The sequence below is a fragment of the Marmota flaviventris genome, chromosome 18, assembly GCF_047511675.1.
Source record: "Marmota flaviventris isolate mMarFla1 chromosome 18, mMarFla1.hap1, whole genome shotgun sequence".
NCBI classification, from domain to species: domain Eukaryota; kingdom Metazoa; phylum Chordata; class Mammalia; order Rodentia; family Sciuridae; genus Marmota; species Marmota flaviventris.
This window is the reverse complement of record NC_092515.1, coordinates 46,300,596-46,324,583: the sequence shown is the minus strand read 5'-3', so window position 1 is coordinate 46,324,583 and position 23,988 is coordinate 46,300,596. Positions and strand designations below refer to the sequence as shown.

Here is a 23,988-nt window from a genome sequence, read left to right as displayed (position 1 = left end):
GTAGGGTCTCACTAAATTGCCCCGACTGGCCTGGAACATGTGATCCTCTGCCTTGGCCTTCAGAGTAGCTGGGATAGTAGGCATGCGCCAGTGTACCCAACTGACCTCTTGTCTTTCTGGCCAATTTGGGCCTATTACATCATCACCCACAGGAAACCTTTCCTGCTTACACACCCCTCAGCCCTGTAGTTAGTGCTGTTCTCTGTGGAGCAAACAAGTTTCTCTGTTGCTCTGTCATACCTTATAACATATTTGCTCAAGTGCCTGTTTTGTCTGTGAGGTGGAGTTCCTTGAGGCTTCAAAGGATGTTTGATTCAGTGCCATTATCTGTAAGAAATTATTCCATCCTCAGGACACTGCCTGATGGTAACACTAGCCATAGCATTCACATTCCCAACAGACAGGAGGGGTCGAAAAGAGGGTGTGCCTGTTGAGATTACCCCCTCTAAAGAACATTTTCAGAAGTTCTACCAAATTGTACCTTCTGTATTTATCTTATTAGACATACTTGTATGCAAGGAAGACAGGGAAATATAGGTTTTAGCTCTGCACATTGCAACCCTCAACATTGTAAAGATTGTTTAGTGTCAAAGAACAAATTGCAAGTTATTTTTAAGGATTGTAGTTGGCTTTATTTTCAGTTCTAGAATTGAGTAACACTTTATCCCATAAATTAGAATAAGTGTACCAGTGAGCCAAACAGAGAAAGATGATTTTAAAGATAGAAAAGGACTGAAGATGGGGGCTGGGATTGTGACTCAGAGGTAGAGTACTTGCCTAGCATGCATGAGGCACTGGGTTCAATCCTCAGCACCACATAAAAATAAAATAAAGATATGTGTCCACCTATAACTAAAAAATAAATATTAAAAGAAAAGAAAAGGGCTGAAGAAAGCAGAAACAATTTAAAAAATGGATTGATTCACTTTTTCAGAGTAAGGCAGGGAGGTGAGGAGGCAGAACAATAGAAAAATGGCTGATTGGCTAACTTCAGGTTACCTTTTTTGTGTAAGGATTAAGGCAAAGAGAACTTCATTATCATGTTAGTTGCAACTGTCCTGTTTGAGAAATTTGGATCCAATTCTAATTTCTCAAGTCAGATAAACAATTTAGTTTCAGCTTGGTGACATGGAACCTTAGCATCAGTGATTTCATTTGGATTTTTAGCTTGATCTTTTGGGATACAGTGCAGGAGCTTAATCCAAAACAGTGGCCCCCAATACTTTTTATTTAACTTAAATAGGAAAGAACTCATAGGCATCTTCTGCCCCTGGGGTCTGACTCCTATGCAAAATGCCTGATAAATGATTAACTCTAGAATTCCCAGAATCTGTGATTTTTACCCACAGTAAGGGAAGTGCCTCTCCCCGCAACCCCTGCCCCTGCAGTGCTGAGTATTGAACTCAGGTGAGCATGCCACACACACCACACATGGTGTCTATCTCTGACCTACACCCCAGACAAGGTCTCACTGAATTGCTTGCCTGGCCTCAAACTTAAGATCCTCCTGCCTCAGTCTTCCAAGTAGCTAGAATTACAGGAGTATGCCACTACTGTTTAGGGTATCTTTTTTTGTTGTTTTTTTAATCATAATCCTGACTATCTTCTAGACTGTTCTTGAAGCCTCCTGAGCTATATAACCCATGGGGTAGATCAAGGGTCAGTAAACCTTTTCTATAAAGAGCCATATTGACTGTTTTAGACTTTGTATGCCGTATGGTCTGTTGTATCTAATGAGCAGTCATAAAGGAATATGTAAATGAATGGGTGTGGCTGCATTGCAGTAAAACTTCATATAAACAGGTATCAGATTAGATTTGGCCCTACCCTGTAGTAGAGAAGGAATTTTTGTCCTATGATTTTTGTAGGAGCAGCTCTAGCATCATGGATCAGACATACTGAAGGTAGGATGATATTCAGCCCATCTGGGAGAAACAGAATTCACAAATCCCTACTTCCTTACCAGGCATTTCAGTAGTCAGGCCTTTTAGGTTCTCTGTACTCTTAAGTGTATTACAATTTCTCTGGCTCTTAGGCTTAGAACTTCATTGTCATTTTTAATTATTGAAGTGTAATTTACACACTAATAAAATTTATCCTTTTTAGTGTTCAGTGCTGTGTGTTTTGACAGGTGTATAACCATTAAAAGCTCAGGGAAGCTAAGTAACCTGCTTAAAGTTTCACACTGGTTGTGTTAGGTGTGTTGCACACAACCAGCTGTGGAATCCTGAAAACCTACCTAACTTTTCTGAACCTCTGTTTTCTCAATTGTAAAACAGGGTTGCACTACATACTACCTGGCCTATTGCATGTTAGCTCAAGATTTATCCTCATGTTTTTTGATACAGCTTTTGCAGAGAGACAGCTAAGCCAGTCAGAAATGGATAAAAGATGTCTTTTTTACAAAGATAACCTATGTCAGGATCACAAGTTCAAAGTCAGCCTCAGCAAAAAGTGAGGTGCTAAGCAACTCAGTGAGACCCTGTTTCTAAATACAAAATAGGGCTGGGGATGTAACTCAGTAGTTTGAGTGTCCCTGAGTTCAATCCGCAGTACCCCCCCCCCAAAAAAAAATATGACCTATGAAGTGATTTATTATGAGCCAGGCCCTGTTGTGCGTGCTTTACAAATATTACCTCATTTAATCCTTAAATCCCCATGAGGTAGATAAAATTATCTTCATTTTATAGATGAGGAAATGGAGTCATGGTATGATTAAGAGATTTTTCCTGAAGTCACCCAGCTGGTAAGTAACAAAACCAGGATTTGAACCAGGCAAGGTGGTTACCTTTTCCATGCTTCTCACCTCTGTTCTGCTTTTGCCATTACTTGACACTTTACACCCTTCATTCCTGACCAGCATGTGGTGGTTGGAATTCATGGGAGCTTAGCAGGGCTGTGTTTATGGAGATCTTCAGAGGCATATGAAAGGTATGTGTTAAGGATATCAGGGGCAAAGGGTAGGAAAATTTAGGAGTGAGAATGGGTAGCCTCTGAAATAAACAAGGAAAACCAGCTCTGCCTGCTTAAGCTGGAAATACCTAGTCCTCAAGCCTGCCTAGCTTCATGCCATCTGGCATCCTCAGGGGCAGATGATATTCCTCAAGGTTGTTGATGAAGCTGCCCCTTGAGTCAGTGGAAGTAAAACAGAGGTTATTAATTTTGAAGCTGGGGTGTGGTGGGGCATGCCTGTAATCCTAGCATCTCGGGAGGCTGAGACAGGAGGATCTCAAGTTCAAAGCCAGCCTTAGCAACAGTGAAGTGCTAAGTAACTCAGTGAGACCCTGATTCTAAAATACAAAAATTGGGCTGGGGATGTGGCTTAGTGGTTGAGTGCCTCTGAGTTCAATCTCTGGTACCCCACCCCCCAAAAAAAATTCTGATCCATCTGTCATTTTCCACCACTGATGCTTAAATATGTATACACCCAAATGTAATAGAGTGAGAAGGAATGTCCTCTGAGAAAGGAGGAAGTGTGTCCTGGGCATGAATTCAGAGAGCATATGGACAAGACAAGTATGGTGACCCACACTGAAATCCTAGGCACTCAGGAGGCTGAGGAAGGAGGATCACAAGTTCAAGGCCAGACTGGGCTACTTAGTGAGACCCTGTCTCACAAATAAAAAGGGCTGGGGATGTAGCTCAGTGGTAGAGTGCTTCTGGGTTCATTCACCAGTACTGCCAAAAAAAAAAAAAAGGAAAGAAGAGTGGCTGAGAAACTATAGACATTATTTACCATCAGAAAGAAAGAGGATAGTTAAGACAAATCAGACTCCAACCAGAGTGGACACAAGCAATCACAAAACTGGCAGATGGATCTGGAGTTAGAGGCAACCTAAATCATGCTTATTTCAATGGTTCACAAAGGCACAAATGTGCCACAGGTAGAATCAAGCAGTAAATGATGCTGCACTGGACTATACTATCAAACTAACCCTTAATGCAGGCATGTAATTGTGTCTAGGGTAGATACAAAAGAGATGCAAAAGCATACATACAGGCTTGTATACCCTCTCTTTACTGCTTTTGTTCATATTTGATCACATAGGCTTTATGGAGCTGGTAGAACAATAAAAGCAGAGATGCCCAATAGCAGTTCATGTAGGTGTGAAGCTCTGGAGATGAAGCTAGGCTTGTGCTGCCAACCTGAAAGTCACTGGTATACAGAGGAAAGCCTTGGAAAGGGAGAAAGACAGGAGAAGGGGTCTAAAGACTGCATCTGGAGGCCAGACGTGGTAGTGCTTGCCTGTAATCTCAGTGGCTTTGGAAATTGAGACAGAAGGATCACGAGTTCAAAGCCAGCCTCAGCAAAAGTGAGGTGCTAAGCAACTCAGTGAGACCCTGTCTCTAAGTAAAATACAAAATAAGGCTGGGGATGTGTGGCTCAGTGGTTGAGTGCCCCTGAGTTCAATCCCTGGTACCTCCCCCACAAAAAAAGACTGTATCCAGGAGAGGATGAGTGCAGCAGAACCTCAGGAAGCATTTAAGGAGGTTGGGCAAGAGCCGAGGGAACTGAAAGTGTCACTGAGTAATGGCCAGGGAGATAAGGATGTCGGGAGAAGGGAAGGAGGAAATGTGTGTATCCCTAGTGCTCATGAATGGGAATGGAACAATTGACTGTGATGCATTTATAGCAGGGATGCCATATCTCTGTTAAACTGACAAATAGTTAAGAGTGTGACCTGTGAGAGATTCAAGTCAAACAATGTTATGTACATATAAGTACATCAATAATTTCCAACATGTGGGTATAACTTTAAATATTGTGAGACTACAGTTAGCAAGATCAGAAGTAGTAAGATTTTTAAAAGATAATCAGTAATATGGGATTATCAGGTATTTATAAAATTATTTTTAAATGTTAAAAATATGTAGGAAGGAAATGTAAAAGTTAAAATAGTTATACTGTTAATCAGAGACTTTCCCTCTTAATGGAAAATTAGTCTTTTTAATCATAATAAAGGAAGGGATAAAAAGGTTCAGAAAACTTAGAAAACATAGAACTCAGGACATTTTGTAATAGTTCTAAATGCAGATATGTTTTCTTTTGGGTTAAATATAGCTCACCCAGGCACTGTTGGCACACGCCTGTAATCCTAGCAACTTGGGGGGGGCTGAGGGAGGAGGATCGCATGTTCAAAGCCAGCCTCAGCAAAAGCAAGGCACTAAGTTGGGGCTGGGGTTGTGGCTCAGTGGCAGAGCACTTGCCTCTCATGTATGAGGCATTGGGTTTGATCCTCAGTCCCACATAAAAATAAATAAATAAAGCTATTGTATCCAACTATAGCTAGAAAATAAATGTTAAAAAAATATATTGGGGGCTGGGTATGTGGCTCAAGTGGTAGCGCGCTCGCCTGGCATGCGCGTGGCCCAGGTTCGATCCTCAGCACCACATACAAACAAAGATGTTGTGTCCGCCAAATACTAAAAAATAAATATTAAAATTCTCAAAAAAATATATATTGGAGGAAAAAAAAAAAGCAAGGTGCTAAGCAACCCGGTGAGACCCTGTCTCTAAATAAAATTCAAAATAGGGCTGGGGATGTGACTCAGTGGTCGAGTGCCCCACCCCACACCCTAAATAAATAAATATATCTCAGAGGTTCTCAGGTCTGGCTGCGCATGAGGATCACCTGAGGATCTTTAAAAGAAATTGATGGTAGCCGGACCCATTGGCATGTGCCAATAGTCCCAACCTCTCAGATGGCTGAAGCAGGAGGGTCACTTGAACCCAGGAGTTCAAGGTCGGCCTGGAAAAAGTGGTGAGGTCTTATCTCTTTAAAGATGAGACTGGGGTTGATCCCAGGGGTACTTTGTAACACTGAGTCCCACCTCCCTGTTCCTTTTTATTTTTTGAGACAGGTCTTGCTAAGTTGCTGAGACTGGCTTAGAACTTGTGATACTCCTTTTTTTAGCCTCTAGGATTACAGCTGTGCCAAGCATAAATAAAAAATTTATAAAGAAAATGATGGTTACCTCATACCTATCAGTATGAGTATTATCAAAAGATACCAGAAAATAACAAATGTTGAGAGAAAGTGGGGAAATTATAACCCTTATGCACTGTCGGTGGAAATGTAAAATGGTGTAGCTATTAGGGAAAACAGTATGGCACTTCTTCAACAAATTAAAAACCAGAATTGCCATATGATTAAGCAATTCCACTTCTGGGAATATACCCAAAACAATTGAAAGCAGGGCACAAAGAGATGCATAGACATACACATATGTTCATAGCAGCATTATTCACAGAATCCACAATGTGAAAGCAACCTGACAGAAGAATGGATAAACAAAATATTGGATATACATACAATGGAATATAATTCATCCTTCAGAAGGAATTCTACTGGGCATTGTGGCGCATACCTGTAATCCCGGCGAATTGGGAGGAGCAGAGGCAGGAGGATTATAAATTCAAATCCAGTCTGGGGAATGTGGCAAAGCACCCCTGAGTTCAGTCCCTAGTATTACAACAACATCCCTCCAAAAAAAGAAGAGAAAGAAGAAAAACTGCACAATAAGTAAGATATAGTCATGTAGAAAATTTGGTCCAGTTTAAAAAAAAATAAGATGGTGAAAACCATCCACATCCTGTCAACCTGAGAATACTTATTATTAAATTCAAATGTAGTCAGAAGAGGTGGCATACTCCTGTAATCCTGGTGACTCAGGAGGCTGAGATAGGAAGATCGCAAGTTAAGGACAGCCTCAGCAATTTAGCAAGGCCCTAAGCAATTTCTCGAGATATTATTTCAAAATAAAAAGGGCTGGGGATGTGGCAAGTTTCAAAACAGGGATTTTGAACCCTGCTTTTACCCACTTTTCATTTTTTTATCTTTTCTGAGCTGCAGTAGACAGTTTTTGGGTGGGAGGGGGTGAGTACTGGGATTGAACTCATTAGCTTTACCAATGAGCTACATCCCAAGCCCTTTTCATTTTTTTGTTTTGAGGCAGGGTCTCATGAAGTTGCCAAAGCTGACCTTGAATTTGCAGTCCTCCAGCCTCAGCCTCCTGAGTCTCTGGGATTACAGTGTGTGCCATGGTGCCCAGCAGTATATGGATATTACTGGTTTCCTGCAGTCTCCGTGGAGGGAGATTCTGTAGCTTTTCATTGAAGGCAGTACTTCATTTGTTTTTAGTTTGTTTTTGTTTGTTTGTTTAGTACTGGGGATTGAACCCAGGGGCACTTAACGTCCCCAGCCCTTTATATATTTCATTTAGAGACAGGGTCTTGTTAGATTGCTGAGGTTGGCTTTGAACTCATGTTCTTCTTGCCTAAGCCTCTCAAGTTGCTGAGATTACAGGCATGCACCACCACACCCAGCTCGTGTGCTTTTCAGGCAAAGAATTTATTGCTTCCAAATAAGCCAAGAAAATAGTCTCCTGAGTTTCCTTCATTTCTAACCAGTGTATTCCTTGCCATTCTAGGAGCCATGTTTGACCAGGACTGTGGGAAGGTCAGCTCCATGCTGGAGACTCTGGTGAGGAGATGAACTGGTGAGCAGAGGTTGGGATGAAGATGCTGCCAGGAGTGGGAGTGTTTGGGACTGGCAGCTCAGCCCGGGTCCTGGTCCCACTGCTGAGGGCAGAAGGGTTCACAGTGGAGGCCCTGTGGGGGAAGACCGAGGAAGAGGCAAAGCAGCTTGCTGAGGAGATGAACATCACCTTCTACACCAGCCGGACTGATGATGTTTTGCTGCATCAAGACGTGGACCTGGTGTGCATCAATATCCCCCCTCCACTCACCCGACAGATATCTGTGAAGGCTCTAGGTATGCACTGTCAGACTTTGGCAGGTGTAGCTTGTATCTCTCTTTGGGCAGTTCTCTTAGGCTTTCTACTTTTCCCTGGGCCTGGGTATTTTTTCTTGGCCCTGTGTTTGCAGATAGTGGTACTCTAGGACATAGGAGTCCTAGACCTCTGGAGTAGGGCATATTGGAGGGCCTTACAGCTCTAAGAGGAAAATGACTCAGCCTTCTTCCCATTAGTAAATCCCTAAGCAAAACTAAAGTTAAGGAGCTGAAGATGATTATACTTCAGGCAATGAGAAGTCTACCTCTGGGAAGTCAGCATTCTTTAGGCACTAGGACTGGGGAATTGGTTGTGATTTGTGTGATTGTTCTTCCATGCTGTGTCATGTAGCACCACAGGAAGTGAGGGATGCTATCTAGCAAGGCTACTGTTTCCCATGTTTTGTCAGCCCTTGGTAGTGAGCACACGCCCTTCCTGCCAAACTACAATCTTATATTGCCTGATGGCAGGAAGGCTTTCTAACAGCACAGGCTTTCCTGGCAGGATCTAAGGGATGGTCTGCTCACATCTCCACTCCCTCAGGGAGCTCTGGGCTCAGTGACCTCCTGCCCCTGTCTGGGCATGGCCTGCTGAGCTGTTCTGCAGTTCCTGTTGGGCTTCTCTTTCTGTCAACTACAGACAAATTCTTCTCTTAATCTTTTTTTTTTTAATTTATATATATTTTTTTAAGTTGTAGTTGGTTGGACACAATACCTTTATTTTATTTATTTTTATGTGATGCTGAGGATTGAACCCAGGGCCTTGCACATGCTAGGTGGGTACTCTACCACTGAGCCACAACCCAGCCCCTTCTCTTAATCTTATATAAATTAGAGTTTAATTTAGTAGGAAAACAGGGGCTGGGGATGTGGCTCAAGCAGTAGAGCGCTTTCCTGGCATGCGTGCGGCCTGGGTTCGATCCTCAGCACCACATACAAACAAAGATGTTGTGTCCGCCAAAAACTAAAAAATAAATATTAAAAATCTCTCTCTCTCTCTCTCTCTCTCTTAAAAAAAGAATTAGTAGGAAAACAAACCAATAAACATCTAGCAATTATTTGTTTAATACTTCCTGTGTGCCAGACAGTGTCCTGATGTCATTCCACACTGCGTTGGAACTTCCCTTCCTTTAGATTTCATAGTCCAATTGAGATTGGAAATAAGACACATTATAAGGTAAATAACAGAAGACTTAAGTAATAACTAAAGTAGCATAAAGTTGACAGAGTAATTGTTTTAGGTAATGCAATAGGAGCCAAGTGTCCCTGATGTAGTGGGTTAAAAATCTCTGAGTCAAGGAATTGTTATGCCCTGAGGTTGATGACCACTTATCCTGGCACTGTCTTGGCAGAGGACCCAAGACTCTACTACTTACTTCTACTTTGTTCTGAAGAACATCATAAGAGAGTGTCTGTCACTTGGGGTCCAGTGAGTTGGAAAGAATAAATGTTTGGTGAAATAAGCAAGAACTTGAATCCATCAGGTTGTCAATTTGGAACATGTAAGTTTGGGCCAAAAATTCTAGAGGGTTTGTCTTTTCTAGAGCACTTCTTCTAAGGATGTGTGACATTGGAGCTATTCATTGGTCACTGATTCTTGGGAGGGCAGATGATGGTTCTCAAATTGAATTTAGAAGGTTTTAGCAATGTATTGTTTCAAGGAGAATCATATTTGGTCATTTGATTCCTTGTGTCCCTGGTGGCATGCATGTAGGCAAGGTATGTCCATACACAGAATTCTGGAGGCTCAGTCATCTTCCTGAATTTTAGAGTTTCAATAAATATGGTTTCTAAGCTATGCAGGAGAAAGAAGAAACTTTGGGGAGCTGTGATTGTGGCTTAGTGGTAGAGCACTTGCCTTGTGAATGTGAGGCATTGAGTTCGATATTCAGCACCATATACAAAATAAAATAAAGGGGCTGGGTTTGTGGCTCAGCGGTAGAGCACTTGCCTTGCACATGTGAGACCCTGGGTTCGATCCTCAGCACCGCATAAAAATAAATAAGTGAAATGAAGGTGTTGTGTGCAACTACAAGTAAAAAATATTTAAATAAAAAATAAAATAAAATAAAATGGAAGTATTATGTCTACCTATAACTAAAAAAAATTTAAAAAGAAAGAAGAAGCTTTGGGGGTTTTTGGCAGCAACCTTGTTATTTTCCTGGAATGGGGAAATGGTGGGTTGTGAGCCATTTCCTGTAAACAGGAAGAAGCGGGGAATGACCAGAGGCTCCTGGGATCTTGTGCCCCAGCCCACGGTGAAGCAGGGCTGTTAATCTTCTCTTTATGCACCTGCTGTAAGGAGGAAGAGAGAGTGGCTATAAGGATCCTTGATCTCTTCTTGCAAATTCATGACCCAGGCCAGGAGAGATGGTGTCAGCTAGACCAACATCCCTCAGGCCCTGCCCACTTGAGTTCCAAAGGAATCAGTAGAGTTTATGATGACCATGAAGTTCACTCCCATGTACCTTCTTTTTTTTTTTTTTTTTCCCCCTTTTATGGAAAAAGAACTCCTATAGTTTTCCCTAGGCCTTGGGTGTGAGTGGTAATCTGTTGTAGGCAGAGCTCCATAATAACATTGGTATCAAGCCCCATTTATGGTCCCATTTCTGGCTCTCACAGTATTTGTGGGCCCCCCTGAAATGAGAGGTGTCAGTTCCTGCCCCAGTTAGCCTTTTCAGAATGATAAAATAACTGCCTTCCAAGTGCTGACTGGGAAAGTCACTGGGGTCCCATTGCAAGGGAGGCTTAGCTTTCCTGTTGTCCAAGCGGAAGAGCAGATGTGTCCAAGTTTGTTTAAAAAAAAAAAAAGTAAGATTCTCCTCTGGATAGTCAGTTTACTGAATTGAATGTAGCCTAGATAGAAATGCAGCTAAGCATTCCAGTTCATATCCAAGATGAGATGCTTTTCTGTAGATTGTCATATTAATGACTTGAAAGAGGACAACCCATTCTTTTCACCCATAAAACTCTAAAGTATCTGGTTCTACGCTGTTCAGATGGAGGATAGGACATCTGAAAATACAGCGTATTTAAAATTTCTCATTCATGTCCCAAAAGACCCTTAATGGCACCCAGCTGTGCAAACCTGCATATCCATATATGAATAGCTTTATATATGTGAGAGAGTATGTTGTCATCCCATAGAAATCTTTTTTTCTTCCTGTTATTGGGGCTCACTCGTGGGGGCCCACATTGAATTACCATGCCTTCCAGTCCTGATGCACCATGGGGATTCAAATCACTGTAGTCTGATACGATAGTGCCATGACTCCTGACTTGGTCTTTTCCCCCCCTCTCGGATAGCAGGGCCAATCTTCTGAATAGGCATACCCCTGGGGTGGAGCTACGTTCACCTATTCTTTTGTAATCCTATCCCTTTGCCCTGCTTGGGATAGAATTTTCCATGGAAACTCCCTTTGTGTGTCCCCATCTCTTGCTCTACCTGTGGGTGGCCTTTCTAGATGTCAGTCAACTGCTGACACAGACATCATGAAGCAAGACTCAACCCCCTGAAACCTGACCCCTTGCTTCATTTGAATGGCTTCTCCCCAATAAAAGGGTTCAGCATGTATGCTCTTTCCTGGACCCCTAAGGTCAGAGGAGCCGTCACAGGACCCAAAGAAAAAGGTATTTCTGTCTCTTATGTGATTATTTCATGCAGCCAGTTCACCTGGATTGACCCTGAATGTTTTAGTTGTGAGAAAGGAAACACTCACTTGTTTCTTTCTGTTTTTTAAATTAAGGATATAAGCTTTAGACCTGCAGTCTTTTTTTTTTTTTTTTTTTTTTCCCCTTGTAGTACCAGGAATTGAACCCAGGGCCTTGCATATGCTAGACAAGTACTCTATCACAGAGCTATATCCCCAACCTGACCTGCAGTCTTTTTATTTCATTTCCCCCACCAGGGCCTTTCATGTGCCAGGCACTTTGCCACTGAACTAAATCCCTAGCCCCTCCTATAATCTTTTTCTAAAGACATAATCACTTAACTGTAGCTTACTGAAGTATTCTAATTTTAGGCCAACTCTTCCAGACCTGAAGCCTGTGAGAAGTTTATCACAATTATCTAAAATTATGTTTTATTAAACATCCTTCTTGAGTGAGGAATATGGCTCAGCGGTAGAATAATTACCTAGCATGTGCATGGCCCTGTTTTTGATCCCCAGCACTGAAAAAAAAAAAAAAAATCCTTCTTGCATTGTGCTACAAAGTATTAAGCATTGAAAAAGCCATAGTGCTGGGCACAGTGGAGCCCGCTTGTAATTCCAGTGGTTTGGGAGGCCGAGGCAGGAGGATCTCAGATTCAAAGCCAGCCTCAGCAAAAGCAAGGTGCTAAGCAACTCAGTGAGACCCTGTCTCTACATAAAATACAAAATAAGTCTGGGGATTGCTCAGTGGTCGAGTACCCCTGAGTTCAATCCCCAGAACACCCCCACCCCCCCAAAAAAAGCCAAAGAGATTGAAAAGCAGTAATGTGAGGCATAAAGCACTGATGCAGATTTAACATATGGAAGGACATATGAGACAACTACTTGTTCTCAGACTTTTCATAACAATCAGTAAGTAATACTGTATTTTCCTCTGGCTTTCCGAGACATAGAAACACGGAAAAAGTCAAGCCCGCAGGCACTCTGAAGAGTATCTTGTCCAGCAGTTCTTGGACATGGCCACTGCACTGTGGCAGCAGCGGCAGCATCTAGGAGCTTTTTAAAACTCTAAATTCTCAGGACTTGGCTTTCATTGAGGTAGACCCAGTACTCTGAGTAAGCCTCATAGGTGACTCATAGGTGATTCTGATACATACCTAAGGATGGAGGGTCACGTATCCACATGGTGTCTTCATTTTCAATTAAACAAATAGGCCTACTGGGGCTGAGGGTTTAGCTCAGTGGTAGAGCACTTGCCTATCATGCATGAGGTCCTGGGTTAAATCCCCATATGGAAAAAAAGGAGTTAAAAATAAGAGAAATAAAATAAACTGAAGCTTAGGGATGTTGAGGAACAATATCTTGGCTACATCTCACAAAACCTTAGGCTATAGGCAAAATTACATAAAACCAGTCTACTGGTTTTCAGAATTTATTTATTTATTTTTAAAATATTTATTTTTTAGTTTTAGGTGAACACAATATCTTTATTTTATTTTTATGTGGTGCCGAGAATCGAACCCAGTGTCTCACACATGCTAGGCGAGAGCGCTACCAGTTGAGCCACATCCCCAGCCCTCTTTTATTTTTTTTTAATATTTATTTTTTTAGTTGTATTTGAACACAATGCCTTTATTTATTATTATGTATTATATTTTTATTATATATTATTATATTTTTATTATATTTTATTATGTATTATTATTATGTATTCTGTATTTATTAGTATTATGTTTTTACCTTACTTTTGAGGCCATAAGGATTGTCTCTTGCCAGGCACATTGGCACATGCCTGCAATCACTGCTACTCAGAAGAAGGCTGAGGCAAGGGTTAGGGTTGAAGATCAGTGGTAGAGCGCTTGCCTAGCAGGTATGAGGGACTGGGTTCGATCCTCACCACCATATAAAAAACAAATAAATGAATAAATAAATAAAATAAAGATTTTGTGTCCATCAATAGAAGAAGAAAACTAAAAGTATTTTTTAAAAACAAGGCGGAGTAGAAGAAGGCTGAGGCAAGAAAAAGACAAGTTGGAGGCCAGCCTGGGCAATTTAGTAAGACCCTGTCTCAAAATAAAAAATAAAAAGAGCTGGGGTATAACCCAGTGGTAGAGAACCCCTGGGTTCAATCTCCAGTATTTGAGGGAGAGATTGTCTCTTGTCCTCACTACTAGTAGTTTTTTTGGACTTATTCTCTAAACTTTATGTGGCATCTTGTTTTCTGCTATTGTCTGACCATTTCATCATCTTCTATCTCAAATCTATACTTAAAGCTTTCCTGTGAATTTCTTGGAAAGGACATCAGAGAGGCACTAATACATTTTATTCCTCAGTTCATTTCATAAGTAGATGAGGAAAATGTATTTTAATTTGCCACAGATAAATGTTTTCTTAAATTTGTGACTAAAATGTAGGTTTCTGAGCCTAGTTTTTGGCATTTCTGTGTTTCATTAGAAATACTAAGTTTAGCCAGGCACCTGTAATCCCAGCAGCTTGGGAGGCTGAGATAGGAGAATTGCGAGTTCAAAGTCAGCCTCAGCAACTGTGAGGCTCTAAGCAACTCAGTGAGACCCTGTCTCGAAATAAACTACAAAATAGGACTGGGGATATGGCTCAATGGTCGAGTGCAATCCCTGGTACCAAAAATAAAGAAAGAAATACTAAGTTTGCCAGCCCTTTTCCCATGGGCTGTCAAGATGACAAAAGATCACTCCTCAAGTAGGCTGACACAGATAATTAAATCACAAGAACTCCAGTCCCTTGGGAAGCCTCACCAAGTCAATCCACCTTATATTTCATCTCCATCACATTTATCTCAAGTACAGTTCTGTGTTTAATAAAGTATGATTATTTGAACCCACTAAACTAGGTTCTCTGAAGATTGAGCCCCTACCCAGCATTGTGGCCCTGGTGCTTGGCCCAGAGCCTGACATGCTGGTTGAATAAGGCATACATATTCCACTCGTGCAACCTAGTCTGATGGTGGCCAGGGAGCTAACATGGGCCTACAATCTAGAAATAAGTAGTGATTGGTTGTGGGCAAGAGTGAGCGTTTACTGGTTTTCAGAATTTATTTTCTTTTTTTTAAATTTATTTTTTAGTTGGACACAATATCTTTATTTATTTATTTTTTAATGCGGTGCTGAGGATCAAACCCAGGGCCTCGCATATGCTAGGCAAGCACTCTACCACTGAGCCACAACCCCAGCCACTCTTTTTTTTTTTTTTTAATATTTATTTTTTTTCATTGTAGTTGGACACAATGCCTTTATTTATTTGTTTGTTTGTTTTTATGTGGTGCTAGGTGGATTGAACCTAAGGTTTATACCTGCTAGGTGAGTGCTCTACCGCTGAGCTACAACCCCAGCCCTCAGAACTTATTTTCTAGTAGCAAAACCTTTTTCATTTAAAAAAAAAAGGGGAGATGGGGAAAGGAGGGGGAATTCCCTAGATTTTGTAAAAGTTGTGCTCTTCTCAGTCTGTTCTGCATTATGCTGTGTGAAATCCTAGGTCTCTAGAAAGGAAAGCATGGGTGTTGATGGGTGCCACCTGTGAATCTGACACCATGTTTTGTGTTACTAAGAAACAGAAAAGCAGACTACAGGGTGCTAGAAGAGCTCTTCTAAGCCTCATTCAAGAGAGCTCCAAGGAAGATTTGCAGCTTGAAACTTATTCACCCTCCAGAAAACATGAGCTAAAAGTACTCCTGGTGCTGTTGGGTAGCTCGGTGGTAGAGCACATGTGTAACATACTTGAGGCCCTTTGTTCCATCCCTAGCACTGAAGGGAAAAAAACAAAACAACAAAAAAACCACTTAGCAACCATGTCTCCCATTGCTCAGAGTCAAAAAGCAGTTTTTTTCTTTTGTAATCTCTCCTTTGACTTTCTAGAGGGAAAGCTAGATAAACTTTCAAGGCAACCCAAATTTCCCAAAGGTAAAGCCTATTCATTTGGCCTGTAGAAGTCTGTTTATCTGAGTATATTTGATTTCCACATTGATAAGACTACTGGGCCCTACATTCAGGAGCTCTCCTGCTGGTCCTGCTCAAGAAAGGTGGTCTCTGCCACTTCCACCCCTGACTTCTCTCAGCATGAAACAGGAATTCCTGATCCTAATTTTATCACCACCAAACTCCTAGTAGTCATTCAAGCCCTCTTCCTCCCATCTCACCTTTTTGTCTCACACTACAGATGAGTCCACATCTGTAGTGGACATGAGGATGTCCATCCATCCTCAGCAGTGAGATGTGATAGCAAGAAGCTTCTGGGTGGACCAGAGATACAGTTCCTAGATGGGGGCTTGTGTCTGAGAATCTAATTTCCTCCTTCCTCCCTGGTCAGCAACATGTCAGATTCTCCCCACATTGATTCTCCTGTCTCTAATCTGGAAATCTCACAAGTACAGAGAAGCATTGGAGACCCTTCTGCAATAGTAGTGATAGCAGTCATGGCCTCCTGCCCAGGGTGTGTGACACTATGTTAGCCTTTCTCTTGTCATCCAGCTGGCACCTTTTGTAAAGCCTCTATTGTTATGTAAGGAAGGGCAGCAGATTGAAGAGTCTCCTTGAGTAGAGATGAAGTGATGTCATAAACTACTGATCTACATGTGCTGCTCCTCGCTACAGCTAAAGTTCATAATCCTGGAAGTTCAGGCCTGAGACTCCTATATATGTCAATGATAAGTGTTCTGTGGACTTCTTTTTCGTTTTTAATTTATTTTTATGTGGTGCTGAGGCTTGAATCCAGTGCCTCACTTGTGTTAGTCAAGCAGTCTACCACTGAGCCACAACCCTAACCTTTGTGGACTTCTTGAGGCTCAGGGTTGCTAGATGTAGTGGTAGGAAGTGAAAAGAGTTGGAAGGATTATTCCAAAGCACTGAACTCAGTTGGGGCCTCTGTCAGGATATGAACTTCCAAACGGCTGGACTAGGCTTCTCTCTATGAGAGGCCCTATATAAAATACATACAAAAAAACTCCTGTTCGTGTTGGTTTTAAAACATCATTTTCAAAAATCAAATTTTCAAAATACTAAACAGGAACTATTTGCATTTAAAATGTGACTTCTTTGTGAGTCGCAGTGTGCCCTTTGCTCAGTGTTGATGTGTGTTCAGCCTTTCCTGTGATGATGTTGACACAGCTGTCTGGTCCAGGCACTTTACATACACTGTCTCCATTGACAGTTTCTCTTCTTCCCTACAAGGTGGATATAATGAATTTTATAGTAATAAACCAAAATCCAGAAAGGTTTACAAAAATCCAAGTATTTAGCAATGAACTGAGAAATTTTGGTCCAGATATTTCTGCCTTCAAAGCTTTTTAAGTTTAGCACCACTAATTGGCTCTTCTGGATAGTCCTGGGACCTAGGTAGTCATCATATGAATCATCAGTCATTTGTATGGAGTTTTTATTTTTTGTTGCAAGATATATAGTTCATTTGCAGTTCATAGTAACCTTCATTTTTGCTGCAAGATGGCCAGAGGAATTAGCTTGCTGTGCCTGTGAAAATAGAACCCATCCAAGACTATCAAGGCAAGCTGCACCCTGCACTGAGCCACTAGAAATTGTGTTCCAACCATTGATCCCATATGAAAGCATTCAAGGGATAAATAAAAGGATGAGGGAATGAGAACTGGGTATTTGGAGATACATATGCCAGAGAAGGCATCCTTGCCTTGGTTGCCCTGGTCAGGGACATCCAGGATTAGAGGCTGCTCTTCCAGGTAAGAAGTACCAATGGAGTTTAGGAAGGGATCCAGATGGCCCAGAGGAGAAGCCCAAGCACACAAATTGCCCAATATGATCTTCAGCCAGAAGAGTGAGCACAGATTAATCCATCCCAAGACCACTGACCATAATGAGGCCAAGCCCTGCCTCATCATCACTGCCTTTCCTTGCCTGGCCATCAGGCCCTCCTGCACAGCAGCTCCCATCTCTTCTCATGAACCTCTCTCCAATCTTCTTCTGGCCAGAACAGAATAGGCAGGGGAGGGACCTCAATAGGGGAAAAGATCAAAAGGAAAATTTTAGAGGAGCCCTCAGATCATGTATTCAGGTCTTATAAGTAAGCCACTGTTAGGCCTTTTATTTTACTTTATTTTATTTTATTTAATATTTTACTTTTTAGTTGTAGTTGGACACTATACCTTTATTTATTTTTATGTGGTGCAGAGGATCGAACCCAGGGTCTCACACATGCTAGGTGAGCGCTCTACCACTGAGCTACAACCCCAGCCCCCAGGCCTTTGATTTTTTTATTCTGAATGAAATGAGAAGCCTTTGGAGGGTTTATATGGAGGAGAGAAATAGTCTGACCCAGATGATCAGCTTTCAATCACTATGACATAATACCCAAGATAAATAGCAACTAAAGGGAGGAAAGGTTTATTTTAGCTTATGGTTTCAGTTCATGATCAGTTCTATTGCTTTTGGACCTATGTGAAGCAGATAAAGGTGTATATAGTAAAGCAAAGCTGCTCTCCTCATGACAGCTAGGAAACAAAAGGAGATAGAAAGGAAGGGACTATGGTCCCAAAACTCCATTCAAGGGCACCCCCCAGTGACCTTCCTTCATTCCAATAGGCCCTACCTCCTAAAGGTTATACCACCTTCCAATAGGACCAAGGGCTGGGGACCAAGCCTTCAACACATGGGCCTTTGAGGGATATCCAGGATTCACATTCTGGTAAGTTTTAATAGAACCACCTTGGCTACCATGTTGTGAAGAAATTGAGGGAACAGAACAGAAGCAGGGGGGGATCAATTGACCATTGCTCTAATCTAGGCTAAAAACAGTAGTGACTTGGACAAGGAAGGTGGCAGTAAGGCTAATTAGATTCTAAATGTGTAGTTTGAAAGGCTAAGCCAATAGGATTTAATAATATTAAAAGTGGGATTGAGAGGTGACTCCAGCAATTTCAGCTAAGATGGGTAAGACTTGAGGAAAAGAGTATCAAGAAGCCCATTTTTAAAGTAGTTTTTGTGTTTATGTGTTGTGCCGGGGATTGAATCCAGGACCTTGTGCATGTGAGGCAAGCATTCTAACAACTGAGCTATAGCCCCAGCCTAAGAGCCCCATTTTAGATTCTACTCCTCTTACACAAGTTTGAGGCCAGCCTCAGCAACTTATCAAGACTCTATCTCAAAATAAAAGGGCTCTGGATGTGGCTCAGTGGTAAAGCAGGACCAACAAAAAAAGAAAAAGATTTTACCTCCTCTGCCTTGAATGTCTTTGGGAATGGCACTATTGACTATAGCCAATTCCCACATTACTTATAAACCCCAAGTAATCCTTCCAGTTATGTTTCCTGGCAGGCATCTAAGACTTTATGAATCCTCACTCTTGGCACTGTCCTGCCTCAGTGCCATTGCACACGTGGTGCTCCCTCTCTAGATGTCCTTTGCCCACCTGCTTCCTTTAAGATAATTCCAGTGTCACTCTTCCCTTTAGCCTTCTTGCTGTCTACACAGGGAGTTGCTGTTTGTCTCACCAAACCTTGAGCCTGTTTCTTCAAGAAGCCCAAGACTTTTTGAGAGAATTGGGGGTAGTAGGGTTTGAGTTGCCCACTGTGGGCATTGTCTGCCAAATAAATAATTAAATACCGTCATGTCTGCACCTAACCCAGATAGCTTACTGTGATTGTTAAACTTATGACTAGTCTGGACTGCTTTGGGCTTTGGCTTTCTCTCTCTCTCTCTCTCTCTCTCTCTCTCTCTCTCTCTGTCTCTCTCCCCCCTCCCTCCCTCCCTCCCTCCCTCCCTCTCTCTCTTTCTTTCTCCCTCTCTCCCCTCCTTCCCTCCCTCTCTCTCTCTCTTTCTCCCTTTCTCCCCTCCCTCCCTCCCTTCCTTCCTTCCTTCTTCCTTCCTCTTTCTTTCTTTCTTTCTCTCTTTCTCTCTCTTTCTTTCTCTCTTTCTTTCTTTTCTTTCTTTCCAGGGTCTTGTGCATGTGAGGCTTGAGGCAAGCACTCTGCCAACTGAGCTATATCCCAATTCCTCTGACTTTTTATTTTATTTTTATTTTTGAAGGTACAGGATTTTCCTTCTACTTGAACCCAACTCTAAGCTAGCGGAGCAACCCAGGTGTTAGTTAGGGTGTTAGTGTCTGGTTGGCTGTTCATACCTTCGTGAGTTTTCACCTTAAATCACTCATATAGAAGCTATGCAGCTCTCTGGGGTCCTTGTTTTGCCTCTATACTGGGGATTGAACCCAGGGGTACTGTACCACTGAGCTACATTCCAAGCCCTTTTTATTTTTGAGGGTCTCACTAAGTTGCTGAAGCTGGCCTTAAGCTTTTTATCCTCCTGCCTCAGCCTCCAAGTAGGCTGGAATTACAGGTGTGCATCACTCTACCCAACTACTTTGCTATCTTTGAGTGTTCCAACCACAGCAAACTTAAAATGGGTATGAGGTCAGAAAAACTGTTTTCATTTCCTTTCCCCTCTACTGGAAGTGAACAGTTTTTCTTTTTACCTCTCGAAGTTGACCAGTGGAAATTTTCAGAGAATAGTCTGCTGGACACTTAGGGCCCTCTCTGGAGTTATAACTGAGAATGCCACACCCATCCCCCAGAATATGGATTATCTTGACCCAAACAAAATGATCTAATAAAATTATAATGTCCATGATGTGTGTCTTCCCCTCAATCCCATCTGTATTATCAGGGTTCTCCAGAGAATCAGAACTAAGAACATACTGTGTGAGAGAGATTTATTTGAAGATAACTGGTGCAGACATATGCCTGTAATTTTCAGTGTCTCAAGAGGCTAAGGCAGGAGGATTGCAAATTTAAGCCTCAGCAATTTAGCAACACATTGTATCAAAATAAAAACTAAAACTGCTGGAGATGGGGCTGGGGCTGTAGCTCAGTGGCGGAGCACTTGCTTAACATGTGTGAGGTACTGGGTTAGAACCTCAGCATCACATATAAATAAACAAACAAAAAAAAGCATTCTGAACATACGCAACTACAAAAAGATGGAGACGGAGCACAGTGGTAAAGTGCCCCTGGGTTCAATCCTCAGTACCAATAAATAAATAAATGAATAAATAAAACCTGCCAGGCAGGCCAGCCTGCTAGAAATTCTGGCAAGAGTCTATATTACTTAGGCCTCAAGGCATTCTGGAGGTATAATTCCCTCCTCTGAGGAGAACTTCAGTCTTTTCAGTCAGTCCTTCTACTGATCGTGTGAGGCCCACTCACATTATTCCATGTAGTCTGCTTTAGTCAAAGTCATCTGACTTAAATGTTAATCACATCTAAAAAAGTACCTTCAGAGCAACATCTAGACTGGCATTTGAACGGCCCGCCCTATAGTGTAGCTGAGTTGATCACATAAAATTGACTGTCATATACGTATCTTCAACTCCAGCCTTGGGTTGTGTTTGTTGTTGAAACAGGTTCTCACTAATTTACTGAGGCTGGCCTTGGAGTTGTGATCCTCCTGCCTCAACTCCATTCATGCCTCTTAAGAACCTTTTCCTGGGGCTGGTGTTGTGGCTCAGTGGTGGAACACTCACCTAGCACACACGAGGCTCTGGGTTCCATTGTCAGCACCACATAATAATGAAATAAAGGTATTGTGTCCACCTACAACTAAAAAATATTAAGAGAGAGAAAGAGAGAACCTATTCCTGCAGGCATGGTGGCACATGCCTATAATCCCAGCAACTTGGCAGGCTAAGGCAGGAGGACTACAAGTTTGAGGCCACCTCATAAACTTAGTAAGGCCCTGAGTGATTCAGTGAGACTCTGCCTTAAAATGAAAAAGGACTACAGTTGTAGCTTAGTGGTTGAGCATCCCTGAGTCTAATTCCCAGTACTGAAGCTAGAGGGAGGGTTTTGAAGAGACCAATAACCTTTCCTCTTTATTTAACCCATAACTTTCCAGTCACTGTGACCATTTTCAGTCTAAGCTGAGTAACCCTTTCTCTTCTCCCAGGCCACTTTCTAGTCCTATAGGAGGCATTGCATGGTCCATCTGCTTTGGAGAAATAAGATGTTTCCCTAGTGTAAACCCTTGGAACTTTGAGATTTCCTGTTGTGTCTTACTTGTAGGCATTGGGAAGAATGTGGTTTGTGAAAAGGCAGCAACATCGATAGATGCCTTCCGGATGGTGACAGCTTCACGCTACTACCCACAGCTGATGAGCCTGGTGGGGAATGTGCTGCGGTTCCTGCCTGCTTTTGTGCGCATGAAACAACTGATTGCAGAGCACTATGTAGGTGCGGTGATGATCTGCGATGCCCGCGTATACTCAGGCAGCCTGCTCAGCCCCAGCTACGGCTGGATCTGTGATGAGCTTATGGGTGGAGGGGGCCTGCACACCATGGGCACCTACATTGTGGACCTGCTGACCCACCTGACTGGCCGGAAAGCCGAGAAGGTGCATGGGCTGCTCAAGACCTTTGTGAGACAGAATGCTGCCATCCGTGGCATCCGGCATGTAACAAGCGATGACTTCTGTTTCTTCCAGATGCTTATGGGTGGTGGGGTGTGCAGCACAGTGACACTCAACTTCAACATGCCAGGTGCCTTTGTGCATGAAGTCATGGTGGTCGGCTCCGCAGGACGTCTTGTTGCCCGGGGAGCTGACCTCTATGGGCAGAAGAACACTGCCATGCAAGAGGAGCTGCTTGTGAGGGACTCCCTGTCTATGGGTGCAGGACTGCCAGATCAGGGGCCCCAGGACGTACCACTACTCTACTTGAAAGGCATGGTCTACATGGTACAGGCCTTGCGCCAGTCCTTCCAGGGACAGGGCGACCGCCGTACCTGGGATCGTGCTCCAGTTTCCATGGCTGCCTCATTTGAGGATGGGCTATATATGCAGAGTGTGGTAGATGCCATCAAAAGGTCAAGTCGATCGGGGGAGTGGGAGACTGTGGAGGTGCTGACAGAGGAACCTGATGCCAACCAGAACCTATGTGAGGCACTTCAGCGGAACAATCTATGACCTCTACATGGGCTCCCTGCCACAGAGCAGAGGGGCCAGGGGTGAAACCAGAACTGTGATGGGGACTTGGCCATAGCAAAGACAGTATCATAATCAGCTCGGGCTAAAACTGGGAGACAATTGAAGGGGCCCAAGGAAGATGACTTGTCCATCTGCTCATTTACTTCTCAAGACTTGAAGAGTACCATGTGCCCCTACTGCCATGGCCTAGGCTTGCACAGTGTCAGGGCAGAATTGCTACCAGGCCTCTTCATGGTTCTGCTAGTGAGCAGGGCCAGCAAAAGCCTGACTTGTGGGCCTGATCTCTGATCTGACAGGATAAGAAAGCCCAAGAAACCAGCTTGGCTAATGCCAGAGGATAAATGACAAGGAACTTTGTTTCCATGCCCTTCTGGGCCAGGACATCTCAGGAACAGTAAGGGCAGTAAGTCGTCCTTCAGGGATCCTCACCTGCCCTTCCATGCAGCCAGACCCTTCTGGCCTCCAGGCTGACCCTTCCTGCATGGAAGAGGGGTTGCTATATTATATGAGCTCTGGGGCTGTTGACCTAAGGAAAAGGGCCCATGATTTGGCAGAGAGAAGACAAGGGGGAGCTGTAGAACATCTGATAAATATCAATAAATAAATCGGAAAAATGTGACACCATGATTCGTGGGTTTTGATTGGTGATTGGGGTTCTTTAATAATGAAAGATTTGTTTATTGCTATAGTTTTTATCTTTCCTCATGACCCATAGCAGCTCTGAGCCTGCCATGGATTTATCACCATCTACTGAGCCACAGAGGTTTCTGCCACTGCCTGCCCTTGTCTCCTGCTTGTTCCCTCATGGCCAGGTCCCAGGAGTCCTCCAAAGAAAAGTGTTTTCTCAACAGGTACACTCCTGTAATCCCAGCCATTCAGCTGAGGATTGAGGCAGGAGGATCAAAATCTAGGGCCAGTTGGGGCAATTTAAAAAGTGTTTCCTCAGAAGACAGTACACAAGTCTTCCATTAGGGGGTGCAGTTGAGCCTTGTGTTTCAGGCAGTCAGGGCACGTGCCTGTAGCCTCCTTGGCTTAAGGCCTGGAGGGATTCTGTTCTTCCAGCCCCATGGTATGGCTCCTGGAGAGGCAGGAGCTTGAGGAGGAAGGGACCTCTGCTGCCTCTCAGAGAAGGTTTGGCTAACACTGCTTAACCCATCTGTACAGTCACTATCCATGTGTATGACTTTGTTCCTTTTTAGCCATGTCTGCCCCTTTATTTCCTTTGCCAGCCTGCTAGATGTGAAGCCTGGACAAACTTTTCCCTTCTCTAGCCTTCCTCCCTGTTCCCGCCCTGGGCTTCTTGCCAAAAAGGCGCAAGGAGTTTTGCTTCTTCCTCTTGGCACCCCTTATAGAAGTCACCAGGCCTGTTTTCCTGTAGTGACCTGCTTTCAGACATTGTCCTTGTGAGATAAAATAACAAGGGTTAGTGTTGGAGTAATCTTATGGCATGCTGGGCCCCCAAGGTAAACAACTCATGCCTATTATTTCAACTCCAAACCACTCTGTGAAGATTTAGTAGGCCCATTATTCAGATCAGAAAACAGGCACAGTGGGGTAAAGTTACTGCCTTC

General features: G+C 42.9%; 2 protein-coding genes across 3 annotated transcripts in view; both read left to right on the top strand.

The window, feature by feature from the left end:
* Ranbp10 (RAN binding protein 10) overlaps nt 1-7,518 on the top strand; it is a 103,631-nt gene extending 96,113 nt beyond the window's left edge. Inside the window, exon 14 of the mRNA XM_027953942.3 lies at nt 7,432-7,518. Within this exon, the coding sequence (XP_027809743.1) occupies nt 7,432-7,496 (65 nt within the window). The 3' untranslated portion in view covers nt 7,497-7,518. The remainder of the gene's footprint in view (nt 1-7,431) is intronic.
* Gfod2 (Gfo/Idh/MocA-like oxidoreductase domain containing 2) lies at nt 7,517-23,036 on the top strand. Of its 2 annotated transcripts, none has more exons than XM_027953947.3 (2): nt 7,517-7,775; nt 21,498-23,036. In XM_027953947.3, exons 1-2 carry the CDS (start codon nt 7,517-7,519, stop codon nt 22,394-22,396), a joined length of 1,158 nt encoding a protein of 385 aa, XP_027809748.1. In that variant the 3' UTR covers nt 22,397-23,036. The 2 variants fall into 2 exon arrangements, with proteins under 2 accessions (XP_027809748.1, XP_027809749.1); XM_027953948.3 differs by lacking the exon at nt 7,517-7,775 and adding an exon at nt 18,053-18,127.
* The last annotated feature ends 952 nt before the right edge of the window (nt 23,037-23,988 follow it).

Coding starts and splice junctions, on each gene's coding strand:
- Gfod2 (XM_027953947.3), top strand. CDS start 7,517: ATGAAGATGCTGCCAGGAGTGGGAGTGTTTGGGACTGGCAGCTCAGCC. Junction 7,776..21,497: donor GATATCTGTGAAGGCTCTAG/GTATGCACTGTC, acceptor TCTTACTTGTAG/GCATTGGGAAGAATGTGGTT.